The 20,365-nt window shown below is 43.8% G+C and overlaps 1 protein-coding gene across 1 annotated transcript in view; it reads right to left on the bottom strand.

Moving 5' to 3' along the window:
- Positions 1-1,170: 1,170 nt before the first annotated feature.
- MAP2K1 (mitogen-activated protein kinase kinase 1) overlaps positions 1,171-20,365 on the bottom strand; it is a 52,947-nt gene continuing 33,752 nt past the window's right edge. Inside the window, exons 6-11 of the mRNA XM_068275020.1 lie at positions 18,644-18,768; positions 15,796-16,003; positions 14,298-14,362; positions 12,884-12,945; positions 10,720-10,765; positions 1,171-2,476 (exon numbers count right to left, since the gene is read on the bottom strand). Of these exons, the coding sequence (XP_068131121.1) occupies positions 2,363-2,476; positions 10,720-10,765; positions 12,884-12,945; positions 14,298-14,362; positions 15,796-16,003; positions 18,644-18,768 (620 nt within the window). The 3' untranslated portion in view covers positions 1,171-2,362. The remainder of the gene's footprint in view (positions 2,477-10,719; positions 10,766-12,883; positions 12,946-14,297; positions 14,363-15,795; positions 16,004-18,643; positions 18,769-20,365) is intronic.

Here is a 20,365-nt window from a genome sequence, read left to right as displayed (position 1 = left end):
CCTGGAGGTAGTGGGTCCCATCAAACACGAAAACATTGTTGGTAAGAAGCAAATCGCAGAAGACCCAGCAAGAAATCGTTATGTCCCTTTTCAGTACGCGCACGTTCACTCAAAAAGGTTGCCACTGCCCGACTCCTCCGTCGTGCGGGATGCTCGTATAAAGGGCCTCCACATCCAGAGACACGAGGAAGGTCCCCGGTGGTACCACAAGAACTTTGGCACTAGCTTGGAAAGCTGAGCTCTGACACCGTCCCACACCTTACTATTGGTTCATCATCATGTTAAAGTGAACCTGAGGTGAAAAACTCAAGAAACAATACTACAGTACGTCTACTCCTAAAAAGTACTTTTTTTTTTTCTAGTTATCCCATAGTTTTATATTTAAACATTTACAAAGTAGATTGAATGATTGGTTTCCTCTTCTCAGTGGCAGCCTATTAAGTGTCCCTAAATGAAAATACATGAAGTATTGACCTTTTCCCCATCTCCGTCTTCTGTCGGAAGTTGTATTCTGCCGGGAAAAAACTTTTATGGCTGTACTTTGCTCATCAGTGATGTTTACTATATTCCCGACAAGACAGAAGCTTTCACTTCCATGCCTAAAAATTCTCTTCAAGCAGCAAAAAAAAAAAAAAAAAAAAAATAAAAAAAAAAATGTAAAGTAAAACAGCCCGGTTATTAATATGTTTTGTACTGCACATACCCATGTGACATGATGTATACATCATGTCACGTTGCCTCTGGTACACTTTAATTTTCTTGTACTGCACCTGCGCAGGGTGCTCCTGGCGACGGGAGCACAAACTAGGACAAGTGCAGCCAGGGCTGCGCAGGCACAGTGGCCACTGACTTGGAAGTTGGTTAATGAACGTTAGCCACGGTGGGGGACCGGAGGATTTACGTGATGGCGTGGGCACAGGGCAGCTGCAGGGGGCTGGCAGAAGCCCCAGGTAAGTGAAACTTTTTTTTACAGTTAGTTCAAGTTTCCTTTAAGCCTCATTGACAAATACAGAGGTGGTCAATGCGGCACACCAGAGCTCAACCTTCCAACCTGAGGTCCTGCTTTTACTATCTGAATGCAGTGGTAAGTTGTTTTTTTTTTATTGGTCTTGTGCAATAACTAGGTCAGGTTTTGTGTAACAGCATGCAGAGAAATGTAACAACATCAGATACTTTGTAATATATTTATTATAGTCAAAGATAATACATCTGAAGATTCCGGAGGGAGGGAGGGACAGGTTATGGGGACTGAAGGCTTCTTACTGTAAGGAAGGGGGTGCTGGGTTCAGCCTCCCCACCACGATCTCGGAGTGTTTCGATGAAGAACCAGGAGGCTACAAGGTGACTAATGAGGTGGAGAAACCTGACACAGCGGGGGATTTGGAGCAATCACATCACATCACATTCAAATATAAAATAAATATGAAAAGTCTGGGCAGGTGAAGAGGCATAGGCAGTAGGCAGCAGATCCGCCTGCTGGATTCATATCCCCTTCTCTACCGGAGCAACAAGCCATGGTCTCAGCCTTTTCCTCTGTAATGCTCTGTGTGCCTGTAACCATGCAGACTCCACTAGTACCAATGACTCTGCCAGATGTATACAGTGTGCTGACTGCAGCGAGCCACTTCAGAGCTCCGACAGAGACGAGTTCTCCATAATCCATTCCCCACAAAAGGCAAGCTCTTAGGTCAGGCCCCCGGGTTATGGCTTTGGACCCTGGTTCCAGCACGGACGGTTATTACCTGTGTGGAACACGCATGGCTCAGATCTCTAGACAGCAGAGGGTACAAGTCGCCAGTGTGGGAAATATGCGAAGCGTGCAGGGCAGTCTCATGTGTGACCAATGTGAGCCATCATAACAAGCGCAGCAGAGAAAAATAATTTCTAGAGAAATATATCTGAGTAATTATTGTTACAAAATAGGCTACTTTGATTCCTAATAGTCTGGCTACACAACCTGCACACAAAGACTACAGTAAAAGACATAATGCAGCCCCCATCTGAGATTGGTTCCACATGGGACTGGCCCACTTTTGCTGATAAATTAAAACGTTGAGAGTTCATCGATCTCCTAAACAGACTGGGGGATATCCTGTTATGTTACGGAAAGCCTCACAGGTACCACAAAGCATCATGGGGTAAAAGCAGGGATCTTACTGCAGGTGAAGCCCACGAGAGACATGGAGATATCTATCCTTGACCCATGCCCTGCAGGCCCTTCCTTGAATGAAGGGGTTAATGAGAATGAAAAGAAACCGTTTATTTTTGGCACATTCTGCAGAGATCCCACCCTGCAGGCTGGCAGGAGCAGGATATGTCGGCGGTGGCTCTCTGCCTGGACCAGCTTCTCGTCTCTTCCTCCTCACACCCCTGGGGCATGGGTTGGGGTGCTGGGCTGTTTCAGGCCCATAGTAGAACATAGCCAACCAGCAAAATCCACTTCTTCCAATTCTGAAGTTTTAATGAAACTGTGAACCTGCACACAAGTAAAGAAAAAAGTTTTAGACTAACTAGAATTTCACACATGAACACTCAACCTCCCTCACAGTATTGACTGTTATGCACGTCAATACAAAACATGCTGTGAACAGAATTGACGTGCATACACAATACTCTCCTGCACTGTATACTTAGACTCTTGCTTGACACATTTTGGGAAGTTAAAATCCAGAAATAATCGTAACGCTAGGGAGGTTAAAGAACAACTGAAGTGCGAAGAATATAAGGGCTTCCATATTTATTTCCTTTTTTAAACAATACCAGCAGAATGGCAGTCCTGCTGATCTACTTGGCTGCAGTAGTGTCTGAATCACACACCTGAAACAAGCATGCAGCTAATGTTAAAGTCAGATCTGACAATAATATAATAATAATAATATACAAAATAGCCAGGCAACTGGTATTGCGTAAATAAATATGGCAACATCTATCTATATATCTATATCTATCTATATATCTATATCTATCTATCTATCTATCTATCTATCTATCTATCTATCTATCTATCTATCTATCTATCTATCTATCTATCTATCTATCTATCTATCTATCTATCTATCTATATATATATATATATATATATATATATCCCTCTTGCCTGTCCTTTAAAGAAGAATTGTAGTGAAACTCAATGAATAAAATAGCTTTTTTTTTTTTTACAATATTCAATTATAAATTATTTGATTAAGGTTTGCCCATTGTAAAATCGTTTCTCATAGTTCTAAAGCCAGTACAAAAAAAAAAAAAAAAAAAAAAAAAAAAAAAAAAAAAAAAAATACATACCTGGGGCTGCATTCAATATACAACAATATATAGCTATAGGAAATGTTTCTGATGCTGAAACCAGGAACATTACTGTAATTTCTGCATTCTATCTTCTATATGTCACTATAAGTGCCTCTTCAAAACGATGTTTAACTGAACAGATCTGTGTAGACTCCTCAGGTAAAACCATAATTCTGAAACATTTGTAGGGTCCTTTCTTCTTTCCTGTACTAAATCAGTCCTCTTATTATGCGGACAAATGTTTTTTCCTGCATCATATTCTCGTCATGGTAAATAAACCTTTAGAAACATTTAGAAATGCATGTAAAACTCTGAAATCTGTAGTGTAAACTCTGTTCATTTCAATGTGTTCGCAAAGATGATAGACGCTCCTTAAAGTGACACTGTTTGTCAGAGGGTTATGTAGACTGCCATATTTATTTCCTTTTAGACAATGCCCATTGCCTGGCTGTCAAGTGCCCCTGGAGGACACTTACCTCGTGAGAGGGAAGCCTCTGGATCCTGATATGGCTTCCCCATCCTCCTGTGGCTTCTTGTTCCAGCGCTGACTCCCCCGAACAGCATACAATAATATTTACATTCTGTGCTCCTGTGCGGACGCAGTACCGGCTTCCTCTCAGGCTCCGTTGGAAATAGCTGAGCCCAAACGGGTTCATTCTACTCCACAGGCGCCTCGCACCTGCGCACAAGAGCAGACCCGATAGGATTTGGCTATTTCGCTGGAGCCAGAGGGGAAGCCGGTACTGCGCAGATTGTAAATATTGCCGTATGCTGCAGCCACTACTGCACCTTCATGCACCACCAGAAAGATTTTTGGGGCTGCCAGCGCTGGATTCCCGAGGCTGACGAGGACAGGTGAAGCCTCATTAGGATAAGCTTCCCACGCGAGCTATTCACTGATAGAGTCAATGCTGAAAACTATCACTACTTTCAGAGATATACAGTCTGATTCACTGGATTCAGTGATCATTACCTGCTATTAGATAATGAAATGTTGGAAAATGAGTGGTTATGCTCCCAGCCACATGGAGAAACGTTCTCTCGTTAAAACCAAAGCCTGGATGTATAATTAAAGAATGTTCATGCAGTGGGTGTGTGCATGTGACTGCAATCACATAACCACCCATCTACTGCACTAAATACTGACACCCACAGCAAGAACTTCCTTAAAGGGGAACTGAAGAGAGAGGTATATGGAGGCTGCCATGTTTATTTCCTTTTAAGCAATACCAGTTGCATGGCAGCCCTGCTGATCCTCTGCCTCTAATACTATTAGCCATAGCCCCTGAACGTCAGATCTGAAAAGACTAGCTGCATGCTTATTTCTGGTGTTATTCAGATACTACTGCAGCGAAATAGACCAGCAGGGCTGCCAAGCAACTGGTATTGATTAACAGGAAATAAATATGGCAGCCTCCGTATACCTCTTACTTCAGTTCCCCTTTAAATGCAAGAAAACAAGGCCGACTCCCAGGTCTGAGCTTACAACACTGCCAGAGTGACATCACCAGCTACCATAGAAACAGATACGGTATTATATTCAACAGGCAGTGAGAACTACGGTACTTAAAAAAAAAAAAAAAGCTACTGGACTATCTACACTTGTATTTCAGCAATTAAGGTGGCCACTAATTATACAATTTACCAAATTATTTATTACATATTCTTTGTATGAACAATTGTAAATGATCGATTGGGACCACTAAAGGACAAAATCTCCTAACAAATACGGTCAGATTGACAGGATCAAACAGAAATTCAGATTGATTTCATTAACCTGCTTGGATTGGTTAGGAGATTTGTGATCCCAAACGATCAATTATGAATGATTTTTCGTATGAACGATTGTAAATGATCGTTCGGCAAATTGTATCATTAGTGGCCACCTTTAGGCTTTTTCCACACCAGATCACCACCTGTCAGCTGTTCCCATGCACCAGCTGGGTGCATGCTAGTGCTCGGCACAGGCTGTGCAAAGAGGCCACTGCACGGAGTCCTATCTGAGCACAGTCATGGTCACACACAACACAGTTTTGCAGCTGGGGAACCGTACCGTGGATTGAAAGTGGACATGCATGGGAATACAAATGCTGTCTCAGCTGCATTACCTAAAGACCGCCTAACGCCAACTGGCTTCAAGTCCTGGGACCGGGATTTGCAGGAGATCGCGTGCATCTCCGCATGAATGATGGAGCTCCGCCATCAGCCTCCCAGCGGCGATCACCGCTAGGAGACGGTTAGAAGGCAAAACCGCCGTCTTTTATAGCCGTACAGCGCTGCGATCTATGGCAGCGCTGTACTGGGGACAGCCGTGTCACTCAGCTGTCCCCTCCAGAGGCACAAAAGCAATCCGCTGTGATAGGCTGAAGCCTATCACAGCCAATCGCGCTGAAAGGCTGACGGGGGGAGGGAGAGTGATAATAAAGAGAAAAAAAATATTTAAAAATAAAAGAAAGATATTTACTAAAAAAAATAATAAAAAAAAAAAAAATAAACATTGGGGGAGCGATCAGACCCCACCAACAGAGAGGTTGGGGGGAAATCACTTGTGTGTGGAGTTGGACGGCCCTGCAGCGAGGCCTTAAAGCTGCAGTGGCCTATTTGTTAAAAAATGGCCTGGTCTTTAGGGTGGTTTAATACTGCGGTCCTCAAGTGGTTAAGTTGCAGCTGGTAGATGCTTGCGGCCAGCATCTGACTCCATTCACAGTGTGCGCTCTCCTATTTTATGTCTTTATGGAGTATAGTTAAAAAAGTTAAGCTGATAGTTAAGAAAGCAAGCTGAATGCAAACGTATGTTTTATGAGTAGTACAGGTAGTAAACAGAACATTAGTAGCAAATAAAAAGTCATTTTTATTTTCAGTTACATAGCTTTTTTTTTTTTTACACAACATCGCATAATTTTGTCACAGTTGCAGTTTTAAAACCACACTGTCTTTTAACCCATTCAGGTTCCGTTGTTTTCACGTGAGAAATGTTCACCTCCCATTCATTAGCCTATAACTATCACTACTTATCACAATGCACTGATCTATATCTTGTTTTTTCCGCCACCAATCAGGCTTTCTTTGGGGGGTACATTTTGCTAAGAGCCACTTTACTGTAAATGCATTTTAAATTCATTATTTCTCAGTTTTTAGCCATTATAGTTTTAAAATAATACATGCCTCCATAATTAAAACTCACATATTGTATTTGTCCATATGTTCCGGTTATTACACCGTTAAAATTATGTCCCTATCACAATGTATGGCGACAATATTTTATTTGGAAATAAGAGGTGCATTTTTTCCATTTTGCATCTATCACTATTTACAAGTTTAAAATAAAAAAAAAAAATAGAAATATTTCATCTTTACATTGATATTTAAAAGTTTAGACCCTTAGGTAAATATTTACATGGTTTTTCTTTTATTATTGTAATGTTTTTTTTTTTTTTTATAGTAAACATTTTATTTGAGTAGTTTTGGGAGGGTGGGAGGTAAACAATAGATTTATAATGTAAATGTGTGTTAATTAGTATTTTTTTTTTTTTTTTTACAGGTGTAGTATTACTTTTTGGCCACAAGATGGCGGCCATGAGTTTGTTTACATGACGTCACTCTAAGCGTAACACACGCTTAGAGTGACTCATCGGAGAGGGAACGGCCAGAAAAGGCGCAGCTTCTGAGAGAAGCTGTCGCTTTTTCAGCGGGGGAGAGGAATCAATGATCGGGCACCATAGCCCGATACATTGATTCCCTGGCTACCGAATCCGCAGCCGGGAGTGCGCGTGCACGCGCGCGATCCGCCGCGGGAGCGCGCATGGTTCCTGGACGTAGAAACTACGTCCAGGAACCAAAATAGGTTAAACTTATCTCACGCTCTCTCTGTTTCTTTGCAGTTTAAGTGCCTCAGGAAACAGGACAGTATTCGACCAAGTGCATGGATTAGCTCAGAGAAGCTTTTTTGCATAGATAGCTGAATTTTTTTTTTTTTTTTTACTCTTAGGCTTTGTTCACATCTAAAAAAAAAAAAAAAAAAAAAAAAAAATCGATGGAAATTTTTGCGATTTTGAGAGTGATTTTTTTTCCCCCCTCCCGGAGCTTACCTGTGCACTACGATTTTGTGTAAAGCTCTTTTCAAAGCGCTTTTGAAGAGTGATTTCTTTTTTCACTTCCTAATGCAAGTCAGGAAGTGAACTCTTTGCGCTTTTAAGAATAAATTGAATTATTCTTTTCCGGGTCAAACGCAATCGCTGCAAAATAAATTTTGTGCGCGTTTTGCGTTTTTCCTATACCTTCCATTGTAGCAAATTCGCCCTTAAAGAGAACCAGAGACAATGTAAAGAAAAGATTTTATACATACCTGGACTTCCTCCAGCCCTATACGCATGGATCGCTCCCACGCCGCCATCCACCGCTGCCCGCAACTATGAGAACCGGCTCCCCGCTCTTCCGTCAGTCTGAGCCAGTCTAGCGTAGGAGCAGTGCGCTCTTTGCGTATCTCTGCAGCAGCAGCTGAATAGATACGTAGAGGGCGCACTTCTCCTACGTAGCCTGGCTCCGATGACGTCAGTGACGGGAGCCGGTTCTCGTAGTTGTGGGCAGCGGTGGATGGCGACGTGGGAGCGATCCGTGCGTATGGGGCTGGAGGAAGCCCCAAGTATATATAAAATCTTATCTTTAGGATTGTCTCTGGTTCCCTTTAAAAATGGTGCACACAGCGCTTTGGTCAGCGGATATAAACAGTCCCATAAGGATTCATTGCACACGCTCTTTTAAGGCGATTTTCAAAATCGCTGGCACTTAAAAAAAAAAAAAAAAAAAAAAAAAAAAGGGAAAATGCCCTAAGTAAACAAGCTCTTAGGGCTTGTTCACACCTAGAGCTTTTTTGGGTTGGGGGGGGGGGGGGGGGGGGGTATTTAAGCGCTTTTGAGGAAAAAAAAAAAAAATCACCCTAAAAGAGCTTGTACAATTATTCCCTATGAGAGAGTGTTCACATATGAGCAGTTCTCTTGCGATCCACTCCAAAAAGCGCAGCCTGTACCATTTTTTGGGGTGATTTGCCTGTAATGGAAGGTACAGGGAAATCGCAAAGCGCTTGAAAGAGCGATTTGTATATCGATTTCCCGATTGCTTCTATGAATAAATACATTGTATTTATTCATTTCCTGGTGAAGTTAACTTCCAGTAAGTAAAAAGAAAAAATCCCTCTGAAAAAGCGCTTAAAAAAAGTGCTTTTTATAGCGCAGGAAAAGGCGCAAAAAATGCTCAGCACTTGCAAAAGTGCTGGCGATTTATAGTGTGAACATAGCCTTACTGTACTGGAAAAACAATAGGAGACTTCTCTTTGCTACTAATGTTGTATTTCTGTACTACACATACAATTCATTATCCCATAAGGTACAAATATTGAGATGAATGTATTTGCTTTATGAATGGAATGTATGGTTAAAAAGTGAAAATTGGCACACTGACTACATAATCCGTGGAATTTTTCCAGCCTAAAGAATGTTGGCTGGGACCAAAGAATAGCAGAAGACAAGTGCCACATGCATTCATTGCTACACCCAACACACACAGCCTTGCTATTGATCTTCCTCACCAAGGGTCATCACAGTGCTAATGAAATAATTATTTTACAGTCGGGGAGAAGAATAGTGATAACAATCCACAAGTTTGAGTTAAAAAAAAAAAAAAAAAAAGTTTGCCTTCTTAAAGAGACTCTGAAGCGAGAATAAATCTCGCTTCAGAGCTCATAGTTAGCAGGGGCACTTGTGCCCCTGCTAAACCGCCGCTATAGCGCCGCTAAATGGGGGTCCCTTCACCCCCAAACCCCCCCACTGCGACACTTGGTCGCAGACTTGGTCGCTCCTGGAGGCAGGGCTAACGGCTGCAGCCCTGCCTCCAGTCGCGTCTATCAGCGGCGCATCGCCGCCTCTCCCCCGCCCCTCTCAGTGAAGGAAGACTGAGAGGGGCGGGGGAGAGGCGGAGATACGCGCTGACAGACGCGCGTGGGGCAGGGCTGCGGCGGTTAGCCCTGCCCCAACCAGGAAGCGCTCCCCCACTGAAACGAGGGGATTTGGGGGTGAAGGGACCCCCGTTAAGCCGCGGGATGGCGGCGGTTTAGCAGGGGCACACGTGCCCCTGCTATCTATGAGGTCTGAAGCGAGATTTATTCTCGCTTCAGACTCTTTAAAGGGAACCTTAACCTTGACGTCTTGTACCTGCGCTGTCACTCACCAGTCATCCGGTCCCCGCTGTGGCTCAGTTTCGTTTTCAGGGACTGATCAGTCACCAAGCAGTGCGTCTGCGCAGCTCTGGCTCCACGCATCCTCAATCAGGCTCCTGTCCCTGTAGCAGTCTTGCACATGCGCAGTATGCGTACTCCGTATACTGCGCAGGCGCAAGACGGCCACATGGATGGGAGTGCGACCAAGGACACGCACTGCTGAAAAGGGGGGACTGGATGATTGGCGAGTGACAGCGTGGGCACATGACGTCTGCAGGCGGCTGGGGAAGCCCCAGGTAAGTGAATTTTTTTATTTTTTATTTTTTTTACTCCGTTAAGGTTCCCTTTAAAACAGAAGGTATTTGTTATAATTCAGGTTGGAGTGAGCTCTGAGATGTCTCCCACAATGCATCACTGCTGAATATGCAAATGATCCCTTGTTCTTGTAAGCTAACCACACCTCCAGAACCACTGAAATGCAAGGATGTGTCAGCCTTTTAGTTATACAGCAAAAATCTATTAACCCTTCGCACTCTCGCATGCAAATGTTCAAACAAATGCATTTACAGATTTACTTATCCAGGCACCACTGTTATCCCTACAGCTAAGTTAAAAGCCAGGGTCTTAGTTCACAGAAGAATGCATTCTTATGCTTAGTCACCTATACTGCGCAGAAGTACCCAGGTAAACATAGGTGTCCTAACTCTAGCCCTGTAACATGCATAGTGCAGACATGCAAACACATTCATTGCATCAAACCTATCAATGGATTAGGAGCACACATCCTGATGTCCTCTCCTGTATTTTTTTTTTGTTATACAGAGCCACAATAATTAGCTTACAGGGCCAGTAAAGGATGATTTGCATATTTTATTGTGGCTTTGTACAATTAACAGGCTGTGGTTAGCTTACAGAGCCAGCAAAGTATGATTTGCATATTTTATTGTGGCTTTGTACAATTAACAAGCTGTGGTTAGCTTGCAGGGACGACAAAGGATGATTTGCATATTCAAATACCTTCTAAGAAGGCAAACTTATTTTGCTTAACATTTTAGTAAGAGGGCTTTTTGGTCCTTTGTAGCCCCTTACACACTCCTATGATTTCTGGTTCACAATGAGCTTGCTGGGTAGTCTGTAACTCCAGGCCTTTACATAAACGGCATCACATATTTAGAACGTTCAATTTTAGCATTTAGGAATAGTTAGGATTGAAAGGTCATTACCATAAGCTGTTTCAGGTCTGCTCTCTCAGCTGGATTTTTCACCAGGCTACAAGACAAAAGTGATAGAAAGACACAAGCAATAGTCAGAATAATCTATACTCAATATTCACACATAAAAGACAGATAAACTAAATTTCAAATATTGGGCTCAATTCTGGTAGCTCTGTGAGGTAAATATTTTTTGGTAGGTAAAATACCTCATGAGGTATTTTCCTCTTCTTTTATCAATTCTGAAAGATTTTTCTCCATTTCAGAACATGAGGTAAAACATGTGGTAAAACATGAGGTAAATGCATGGAGTGAGGTAAAACATGAGGTATTTCAGTGGTAAGCCTGCAGCAAATAAGTAATAGGCCTCGATTCATAAAAGTGCTGTCGGGAAGGTAACGTCGAGCGGGGAAACACCGATGTCGGTATTTCCGCCTTCAGGGTGGTAATTCATAAAAATTTTGCTACTTGTGACAGGCGTGCGGAGATATTCCGCTGTAGGCAGGCGTTAGGCTGTCGGGAGACATGCGGAAACAGGAGAAGCAGGCGCAGTCCCTCCGTGCGGTGTTCTCTCTGCAGCTGCTTGGGAGGTCTGTCCCATTCACTGCACTGTATTCCGCATGCTTCTCGCCACATCAGAGGTAGCGGTAATACCCGTCCGCATACCGCTACCTCTAATCTTTATGAATTGACATTTGTTACTTTTGCTATGATAATCACCGCGCAAGGCGGTGATTGATCACTCTGCTCGCGAATGTCGGCTTTTCATGCGGAAAAAGCCTTTATGAATACATATTTTGCTGTGTGGTCGGTAAAGTGAGCGGTTTTCTGCATTTCCGAATGCGGGAATGCTTTATGAATCGAGGCCATAGTCTTTAATTGTCTTCCATAAGTTAGGATAGTCTTTGGAAGATGTTTTTTTTTGAGGAGGGAAGGTGTATTTGATTATGTAGCAACCTATGAAAAGTAAATTTATAGGCATCCATTACAAAAAATAAAAAATCCAGCTCATTTACCTTTAGAGGCTGGGGGGAAGGGGGGGGGGGTAGGAGCACTTTTAGAGGCTGGGGGGAGGGGGGGGGGGGGGTTGGAGCACTTTTAGAGGCTGGGGGAGGGGTCAGCACTTTTAGAGACTGGGGGTGTGAGTACTTTTACTTTTGGAGGCTGGGGGTCTGGAGGGGGGGTTACAGCACTTTTACTTTTAGAGGCTGCTGGGGGGGGGCCTCGGAGCACTTTTAACCAGAGGAGGGGGGGGGGGGGAGATAAAAAAAAATAGAGGCTGGAGGTTGGAGCATTTTTACTTCTTTTTCCAACCAAAGGTTGGGGAATGGCAATGTTGGGGGAGGGGGGGGGGGGAGGGGGCACGGCAGATGCAGGATTGTACAGGGTTTGGAGCACTTTTTCTTTTTTTTTTAAAACAAAATGGAAGCTGGGGCTGGGGCTGGGGGGACTGTTGGTCAGATCACTTTTACTTATTTCATCAAAATATGGGGACCCTGAATACAGAACAAGCTGAAAAGGCTCCATGTTATCACATTTCTGTCACAGCACTGCATTTATCATGTGGTAGACGTAGGTCTAATTATGTGAGGTAAAAGACATGCAAACACGCACCTTATTTTACTTCAGAATTCAAGCGTGAGGTATTTCACTACTAAATGCCACACATTTTTAGTAGAAAATTACCTCATGAGGTAAACCCAATTCCATGATGTAATTATTTACTAAACGCTACCAGAATTGAGCCCATTGTTTCTTAAAGCAAACTTGGGAGATTGTGAAGGCAACATTTAGATACTTACCTCAGGAGAGGGAAGCCTCTGGATCCTACAGAGGCATGGCACATTCTCAGCACTAGGACCCCAGAAGTTCCATGGAGCGCACCTGCTCAGTAGCACAGAGCTGCCACTCGGGCTTGTCGGAAAAAGCTAAGCCCGCTCTGCTCTGTGCTAGTGCGCAGGTGCACAGTCTGTGCCTGCACAGTGCAGGCCAGCTCTGTCCGCAAGCTCTTGTCAAGGTCTCAGCGTTGAGTCTCATCGCTGAAGCGGCAAAAGGGGAATCCTCTAAGAAGGTCCAGAGCCTTCCTTCTCACCAGGTAAGTACCCAAATTGGGCTGTTTTTATCCCTTCAGGTATACTTTAAGTAAATTCAGGATCCATTGTACATATTTGCTCACCATTTATTCACAAAGTCCTGGAATTCTGCACCAAACACTCCACTGGGTAACTTAGGGGGAGGCTGTGAAATGAAACGGAAGAAAGCTTTGTTAAGACTCTTTTCATACACAAAGGCGACTACAGGAGGTCTGTAAACAAAATCATATAATTTAAGAGACAGGTTGATGCAGACGGCTCCCGGTGGACTGTTTTGTTGCATCCAAAAAGCTTCTCTGCTATGGCACAGAGAAGCGTTTAATGTCATTTGTTGTCACATCCCGTTTAGACCCCAGGGCATAGAATGTAACAACGAAGGCCTCTGATTCTAACAGCTACATGTAGCGTGAGGGAAAATATCAACCACGGCGCTTGAGTATGCAACGGTAAGTGTGAGAGGAATGCTCGCTTCAATTACAATGCGGGATTCCTAGCAACAGTTTCGGCATGTACTTGCACCATTAATCTATACATTCAATAATTGTTCATATAATAAATTGGCAAATAGTTACTGGACAACTACCAATGTTTTTTTCCTAACTGCATTAATGCATGAAGAAGAAAGACTGGCAAAAGAATGTGGTATTGCGAGTGAATAAGTTCCCTCTTCAGAAGCAGTACCTGTCAATCATTTCCCCGTCAGGCCACTGACGTCATGGCAGAATAGTCCACTTCCAGAGGTGATGCCACTATTTGAAGAATTGTGTGTGGCCGCATCTAAATACTGTCCCCCCCCCTCCAGCGCCAGCCAAAAGCCACACGACCATGCCACCAAGACTGCGTGAGCAGCAAAGGACATCTGCTCTCACTCATGCAGAAGTGAGGGAATGCACTCATTGGCCGCCTGCTGTTGAATAGCAATGCCAAACAGCATTTTGTGTGCAGGTGGGGGGGAATAGTGTGCTCAGGGGTCGCAGGGCTTTTGGCTGGCACTGGAGAAGGGGACGGTATTTAGATGCAGCCCCACAGACCATAGAAGTGGACCGTTCTGCCATGCCATGACGTCAGTGACCTAGCAGGGCAATGATTGACGGGTACTGCTTGTGAAGAGGGGACTTGTTTCACTCCCAATGCCTGTTTTTCTCCTTTGTGCACTAATGCAGTTAGGGAAAAACTATTGATAATGGTCCGTTAACTATTTGTCCATTTATTATATGATCGATAATTGAATGTATAGATTAATGGTTCAGTAACATGCCGAAATTGTTGCAGTACTCTGTATAGCATGTTACTGATGTATGTAGATAGTGAAATCAGCGTGACTTAATTACTATTGTTACTTGGTGTAAGCACTGGACTTGGCATACTTCTGTTTTTTGTATGCTTGTTATATGCATTTGCGCAAAAAAAAAAAAAAAAAAAATCTGTTCTACTTATTCACACAATATCCTACGAAAGCCAGTAGTCAGAAATCATTGAATAAACAGGGGGGTATACCTCATTCACAATATAATCCAACAGCTCAAAGATGGCCATTGGAGGGCGGCTGTCTGGACCATAAGCTGAAACAATATTAAGAAATAGCAAGATGAGTCATCTATTACAGGAATAACATAATAACATAAGTTAATAAAACAAATACAATTTAACAGCATTATTGTTGAGCACCAATATATTAAGCAGTGCATCCTTTCTACATGCATTATATATAAAACTGTGTAGATAAATTTAACAATACCTTCCACTCAATGAAAGGAAGAAACAGTTTAAAAACCACAAAACATTCATTATTCAGGAAGAAGTAACGACACTTTCCATTCAAACTGAAAATAAAAATGCTGCTTCTTCCATCACTACCGGAAAATATCAGGAGCTCAGCAGGCACAGGAAGCAGCTACATGGGCATCACTTTCATTAGCAATATCATACACATACACTATCTATCCACACACACACACCAGTATATATATTTTTCTCTCGTTTCTTTCTATCACACACCTGCAGATACCAATGCCCTGGCTATAAAGCTGGAGTCACGCACTTGCAGCATGCATAGAGATTGGTGGTTTCAGAGATTTAAAACAATTTTTTTTTTACATTTTACAAATAAATCAGAAATTATTATAGCTAGAAGTTCTGAATTACTGACAGTGCATCTTCAGCAATTATGTCCAATTCATGAAACTTTCAAGGAAACCTGAAGTAGTAAAAAGGTTTTACTTACCTGGGGCATCTGCCAGGCCCCTGCAGCAGCACTGTGCCCGCGCCGGTCCTCAACAATCCTTTGGTCCCCCGCCGCAGGTCAGATCCGCTTTCTGCAACTGAGCTTGTCGCCGGCCACGGCATGGCCCTGGCCACGTGTCCTCGATCACACTCCCGTCGCCAGAACCATCCTCCGCAGGCAACAGGTTCCGGGAACGAGGAGGTGCGCGGCCAGGGCCACACAGGCACAGTGACCAGACTCAGTCACTGAAAGCGGAACTGAGCCGCGGCGGGGAACCAGAGGATGGTTGAGGATCGTCGCAGGCACAGGACATCTGCAGGGGTTGGCAGAACCCCTAGGTAAGTGGCCATTTTTTTAATGATACTTCAGGATTCCTTTCAGCTGTCACTGTGCGGCAACGTGCTGCCGCTAGAGTGGGTCAATAAGATGCTTATAATTCTGGCTTGCATGAAAATGTAATGCAAGCTGTATGCAGCTTTGAAATGAGCCAATTGAAATCCATGGGGAGTCTATTTGATTGCCCCAATTCCATGCTGCATACAATTTGCATTCAAGCCAAAATAATTTGCATTAGCCATCTCTAGCATGGCATACATCTTCTATAAAAGGGAGGCTCCTAGTGAAACAAAGCTTTGGATGAGAAGGTCACCTGAACACATAAAATAAAATCTTTCCTTTTTGATGCTTATTGAGACAAACAAATGGAAACACGGCTTAAAAAGATTATAACATGCATGTGGGTAGCATAAAAGGCACCAAGGTGACACTCACAGCTGATTGGGCGTCCTGGTGGCCTGGGACGAGGGGCCAGTTCAGAGGATGCTGGATCTCCCTCCACAGAACAGCCGAAAATCAGCTCCAGCTCCTTAGCATCAGGAGGAGGAATTGGATACCGTCCAATAGCCATTTCCACCAGAGAAAGCCCCATACTCCAGATATCAGACTGCACAGAGTAGTGTGTCCCCTGCAGCCGCTCCGGCTAAAATAAAGAAAAAAAAGGAAAAAAGTTATTTATTTTTATGAGGAGGATCTGACTTCAAAGAGTGTGAAAAAGTAAATGTACCCTTAAAACAAGCAAATATCAAACACGTGATTAATAAGCTGAATGCATGTACCATACACATGAGTGATCGTAATGACTAGACAAGAGCATTCCCAGGTTATGCAGTGTTGAAAGAAGGGTTTCCACCAGGGCCAGGTCGAGGCAGAGGCGAGAGAGGCTCCAGCCTCAGGGCACAGTGTAGGAGGGGGAGCACAGCTCACTCAACTATCATTCCCCTATTGTGTTTGAAGCAGAGAGAAATAAGAAAAGGGGATACATGGCAGTGACTGCAAGCCAAATAACTAGAGATTAATGTGTTGGGGACCCGCTTAGTCTAACAGCAATCAGTGTGTGACGGCTGGGGTGGGCGGGATGGAGGGGCGCACTTTAGTGTCTCAGCCTTGGGTGCTGGAGGACCTTGTCCCAGTTCTGGTGTCCACTTCTGTGCCTGGACATCCCAGAAGTGCCAGCTGATACCTTCAGTTGGTACAGCAGCTGTACGGTCAGCTAATGCCCTCTGTTGTGCCATTGAGGAGTCCGATCCATTCAGAGGAAGAGTTCCTCTAGATGCAGGCAAAGCAGCAGAACATGCAGGTGACCTGTAAGGTGCTGTGCACCGACCGCTGTGGCAGCCAACAGGACATGAGGGGCGCAGACCTCTTTCCTTCAGGAACCTGGAGAAATGGCTGCCGCCTCCTGTTTCATTGCACCCGCAAGCAAAGCCCCCACGCCGCTAACTACCCCCTCCTTGGTTCAGGCCTGCACAGCTGTATCAAATATTAACCAGAGGGCATCAGACATTTGGGCACAAGAGTGGACAGAGCAGCCAGGTGCAGTAGACAGACACCCCTCTTTCAACACTGCATAACACAGGGAACAGTGCATCGGAACGACTTGGAAAACCACCACCACAACATTTGTAAAGCGCTTTCTCCCATATGACCCAAAGCTAATAAGCTTTGTCTCAGATCAGTACTTCGTGATGTGTACAGGGGAAAAAGTTATATGATCATAAATGCCAGACTAAACAGGTGGCTTTTCAGTTTTGATTTAAACATGTCCTGGGATGGAGCTGTCTTGAATAAGTTTGGCAAGGTGTTCCACTGTGTAGGGGCAGCATGACAGAAAGCTCTGGCTCCAAAGGTTTTTAGTTGACTCTGGGGGTGGTCAAGTTATTGTATTCTTTTGATCTGAGGTTGTGGAAGGTGTGATGCAGTTGCAACAATCCTAGGTCATGTAAGGGTTTGAATGTTAGCATGAAAGCTGGTGCACATAAAAGCCAAGACCTTTCGGGTTTCAAACAATGGTTAAATCTCACCACTAGAACAACTAGAAATTGAGCAGGAGGCTACTTAAGTTGTGGATGGTATGATATGCAAATACCATCATAACCTTTCAGCACTCAGCAATATAAAAATTGCTAAAAAGTACCTTGTGTGATACTTGGGCATTTCCTATGAAGAATAACAGCTGCTGTCTGAACTCCCAGGGGAAAAATACAGGGGGCCTTTGTTTATTTGGAAATATAGAATTTGGAAATGTTTCACATCAAGCCTATAGGACTGCTTCTATAGCATACATGTCAAGCCCAAAACTGGCCCGTGGAGCCATCAAATTTGGCCACTAAGTGTTTTCCCCACTTTGCATTATGTTTGGCCCACCACCAGGGAACCTATTTTGGAGACACAGTCCTAGATCACCAGGTAAGCCATATGGGGGAGGGAGTGGAAAAGCACCAAGCAACAGGTAACTGTATAGGGGAGGGAGGATCACTAAACATCAGGGAACCATATGGGGAGGGAGGCCTACTTAACACCAGGAAACTGTATAGTGGAAGGAGGGAGGACCACTAGACACCAGGGAAATGTACAGGAGAAAGAGGGGGGCCACTAAAGACCAGAGAGCTTTATAGTGGATGGGAGTGGAGGAGTATTAGATACCAGAGAACTGTATAGGGGAGGGAGAGGAGCCAATAGATACCAGGGAACTTCTATGGGAGAGAGAGAGGGGCCACTAGACACCAGGAAACTTTATAAGGGAGGGAGGTGGCCACTAACCATCGAGGTTGGCCTGTGACTTGGTCCCAGTGTTCAATTTTGGTCCACCCTGTATTTGAGTTCGACACCCCCTGTTCTATAGGATGTGGCCAATTAAATTTTTTTTTTTTACCTTACATTTGGTTATATTTATTTATTTATCCTGAGATGTGCTACTTGCTTTAGATCATATAGCTGCATAACAAATAGCACACAAACCTGCTATTCATAGTATTACATAAAAATGCTACACAAACATTCCCAACCGCACAGTGTTAACAATCTGTTATCTCCAATAGAATCCGAATGTCTCTAGGAGACAGCACAAATGGCATCTTTTCCCCCATCCAAGTGTTGGAAGAGCTGTTATTATACACACAACTACAGTGTGGGAGGACGTTCTAATACTCCATCTGCTGCGTGACACCAAACGTGAACAAGAGCTCAAGAAAATTACATAAAAGGATGATTACGGTGAACGGATTACAAGCAGGCACGCACACTGCGCAATTCAATGTGTGCAATACACAGGAACACTCACCGACATGTAGGATCTCGTCCCCACAAAGGAATTGGCCATGGAGTCAATGAGTTGTCCGCTAACTCCAAAGTCACAAAGTTTAATTTCACCTCTGGAGTTCACAAGGATATTGGATGGCTTTACGTCTGTAATAAGTTAGAACACAATTATTATACGTAGCTGGAAGAGGAGACATGATGTCCATGATCTTGAGTTGATGTTATTCAATGCCGACAAGTGAAGGCAACAATCACTGTGCAATCAGCTTCAGACACGCTCATCTTTGTGTAAAGCCTGCATTCAGAGTGTTCTCTCCTTGAACAATACATCTCAGTTACTAGGAGACACATGCTCTAAAAGCTTTTCCCAAGAGGGTAATTAAAACACTTATGAATTAACTATTGCTACTCTGAGAAATTGAATCTCTGGTATTTTTCCTTGGTGGAGAAACCTCCAGTAGAGAATGGCCACATCTTACATAAGCTGTCCATAAAAAGGATTATAAGGATTGTCAATCTGTCCACTTTAGATTGATTGAAAGTAAATGGTTCCTATTACAAAAACACAGCTAGGATCCATGCCAAATGATATCTTATTGACAAGATGGATATGCAGCTATTCACAGGAAACACCTGCTCTGTACATTGTGGCTGGTCAGTACAGTGGAACCTTGGTTTGCCAGCATAATTCCTTTTGTAAACATGCTTGTATTCCAAAGTGTTCTTACAGCAAAGCAAATTTCCTCATAAGGATTAATAGAGACTTAAGAACATTAGTTCCACAATCCACACTTCTTTTCCCGTTTGAGTTTAACAAGGAACTTATTCAATGCCAGTGGCTTTTGTCTACGTTTAAAGATTTCACAGAAATGTAATATTGTGCAGTCCCTACACGCAGATAAAGTACAGTCCTGCAGCGTAAAGGGGAGACTAACCATTGGCTCAGTTGTGACGACGTGAGGTGTGTACAGTAGGATGTGAAAGTTTGGGCAACCTTGTTACGATAAAAAAAATGTCAGTTAAATATATCATATAGGAGACGCACACAGTGATATTTGAGAAGTGAAAAGAAGTTTATTGGATTTACAGAAAGTGTGCAATAATTGTTTAAACAAAGTTAGATAGGTGCATAAATTTGGGCACCACAAAAAAGAAATGAAATCAATATTTAGTAGATCTTCCTTTTTCAGAAAATTCCAGCCTCTAAACACTTCCTGTAGGTTCCAATGTGAGTCTGGATTCTGGTTGAAGGTATTTTAAACCATTTCTCTTTGTAAAACATCTCTAGTTCATTCAGGTTTGATGGCTTCCGAGCAGGGACAGCGCTCTTTAAAGAGAATCTGAAGGCAGATTAAAAATGGCTTTTTAGCTTACATTCAGCAGGGGCATGTTTGCCCCTGCTAAGACGCAGCTATCCCGCGGCATAACGAGGGGTCTTTACCCCCCAAATCCCCTCCATGGTGCCCGGGGAGCGCTTCCGTGTGAGGCAGGGCTATGAGCTGCAGCCCTGCCTCACACGCGTCTCTCAGCGGCGAATCTCCGCCTCTCCCATGCCCCTCTCAGTCTGCCTTCGCTGAGAGGGGCGTGGGAGAGGCGGAGATCCGCCGCTGACAGACGAGTGTGAGGCAGGGCTGCAGCTCATAGCCCTGCCTCACACGGAAGCGCACAGGGGCCGCAAAATCCACGACAAAGAAAGCAGTGGATTTTGCAGGGGGGATTTGGGGGGGGGGGTAAATACCCCTCG

Source organism: Hyperolius riggenbachi, chromosome 3, assembly GCF_040937935.1.
Source record: "Hyperolius riggenbachi isolate aHypRig1 chromosome 3, aHypRig1.pri, whole genome shotgun sequence".
Classification (NCBI taxonomy): domain Eukaryota; kingdom Metazoa; phylum Chordata; class Amphibia; order Anura; family Hyperoliidae; genus Hyperolius; species Hyperolius riggenbachi.
Note: the sequence above shows the minus strand (reverse complement) of the source record. Positions and strands in the feature narration are given on the sequence as shown.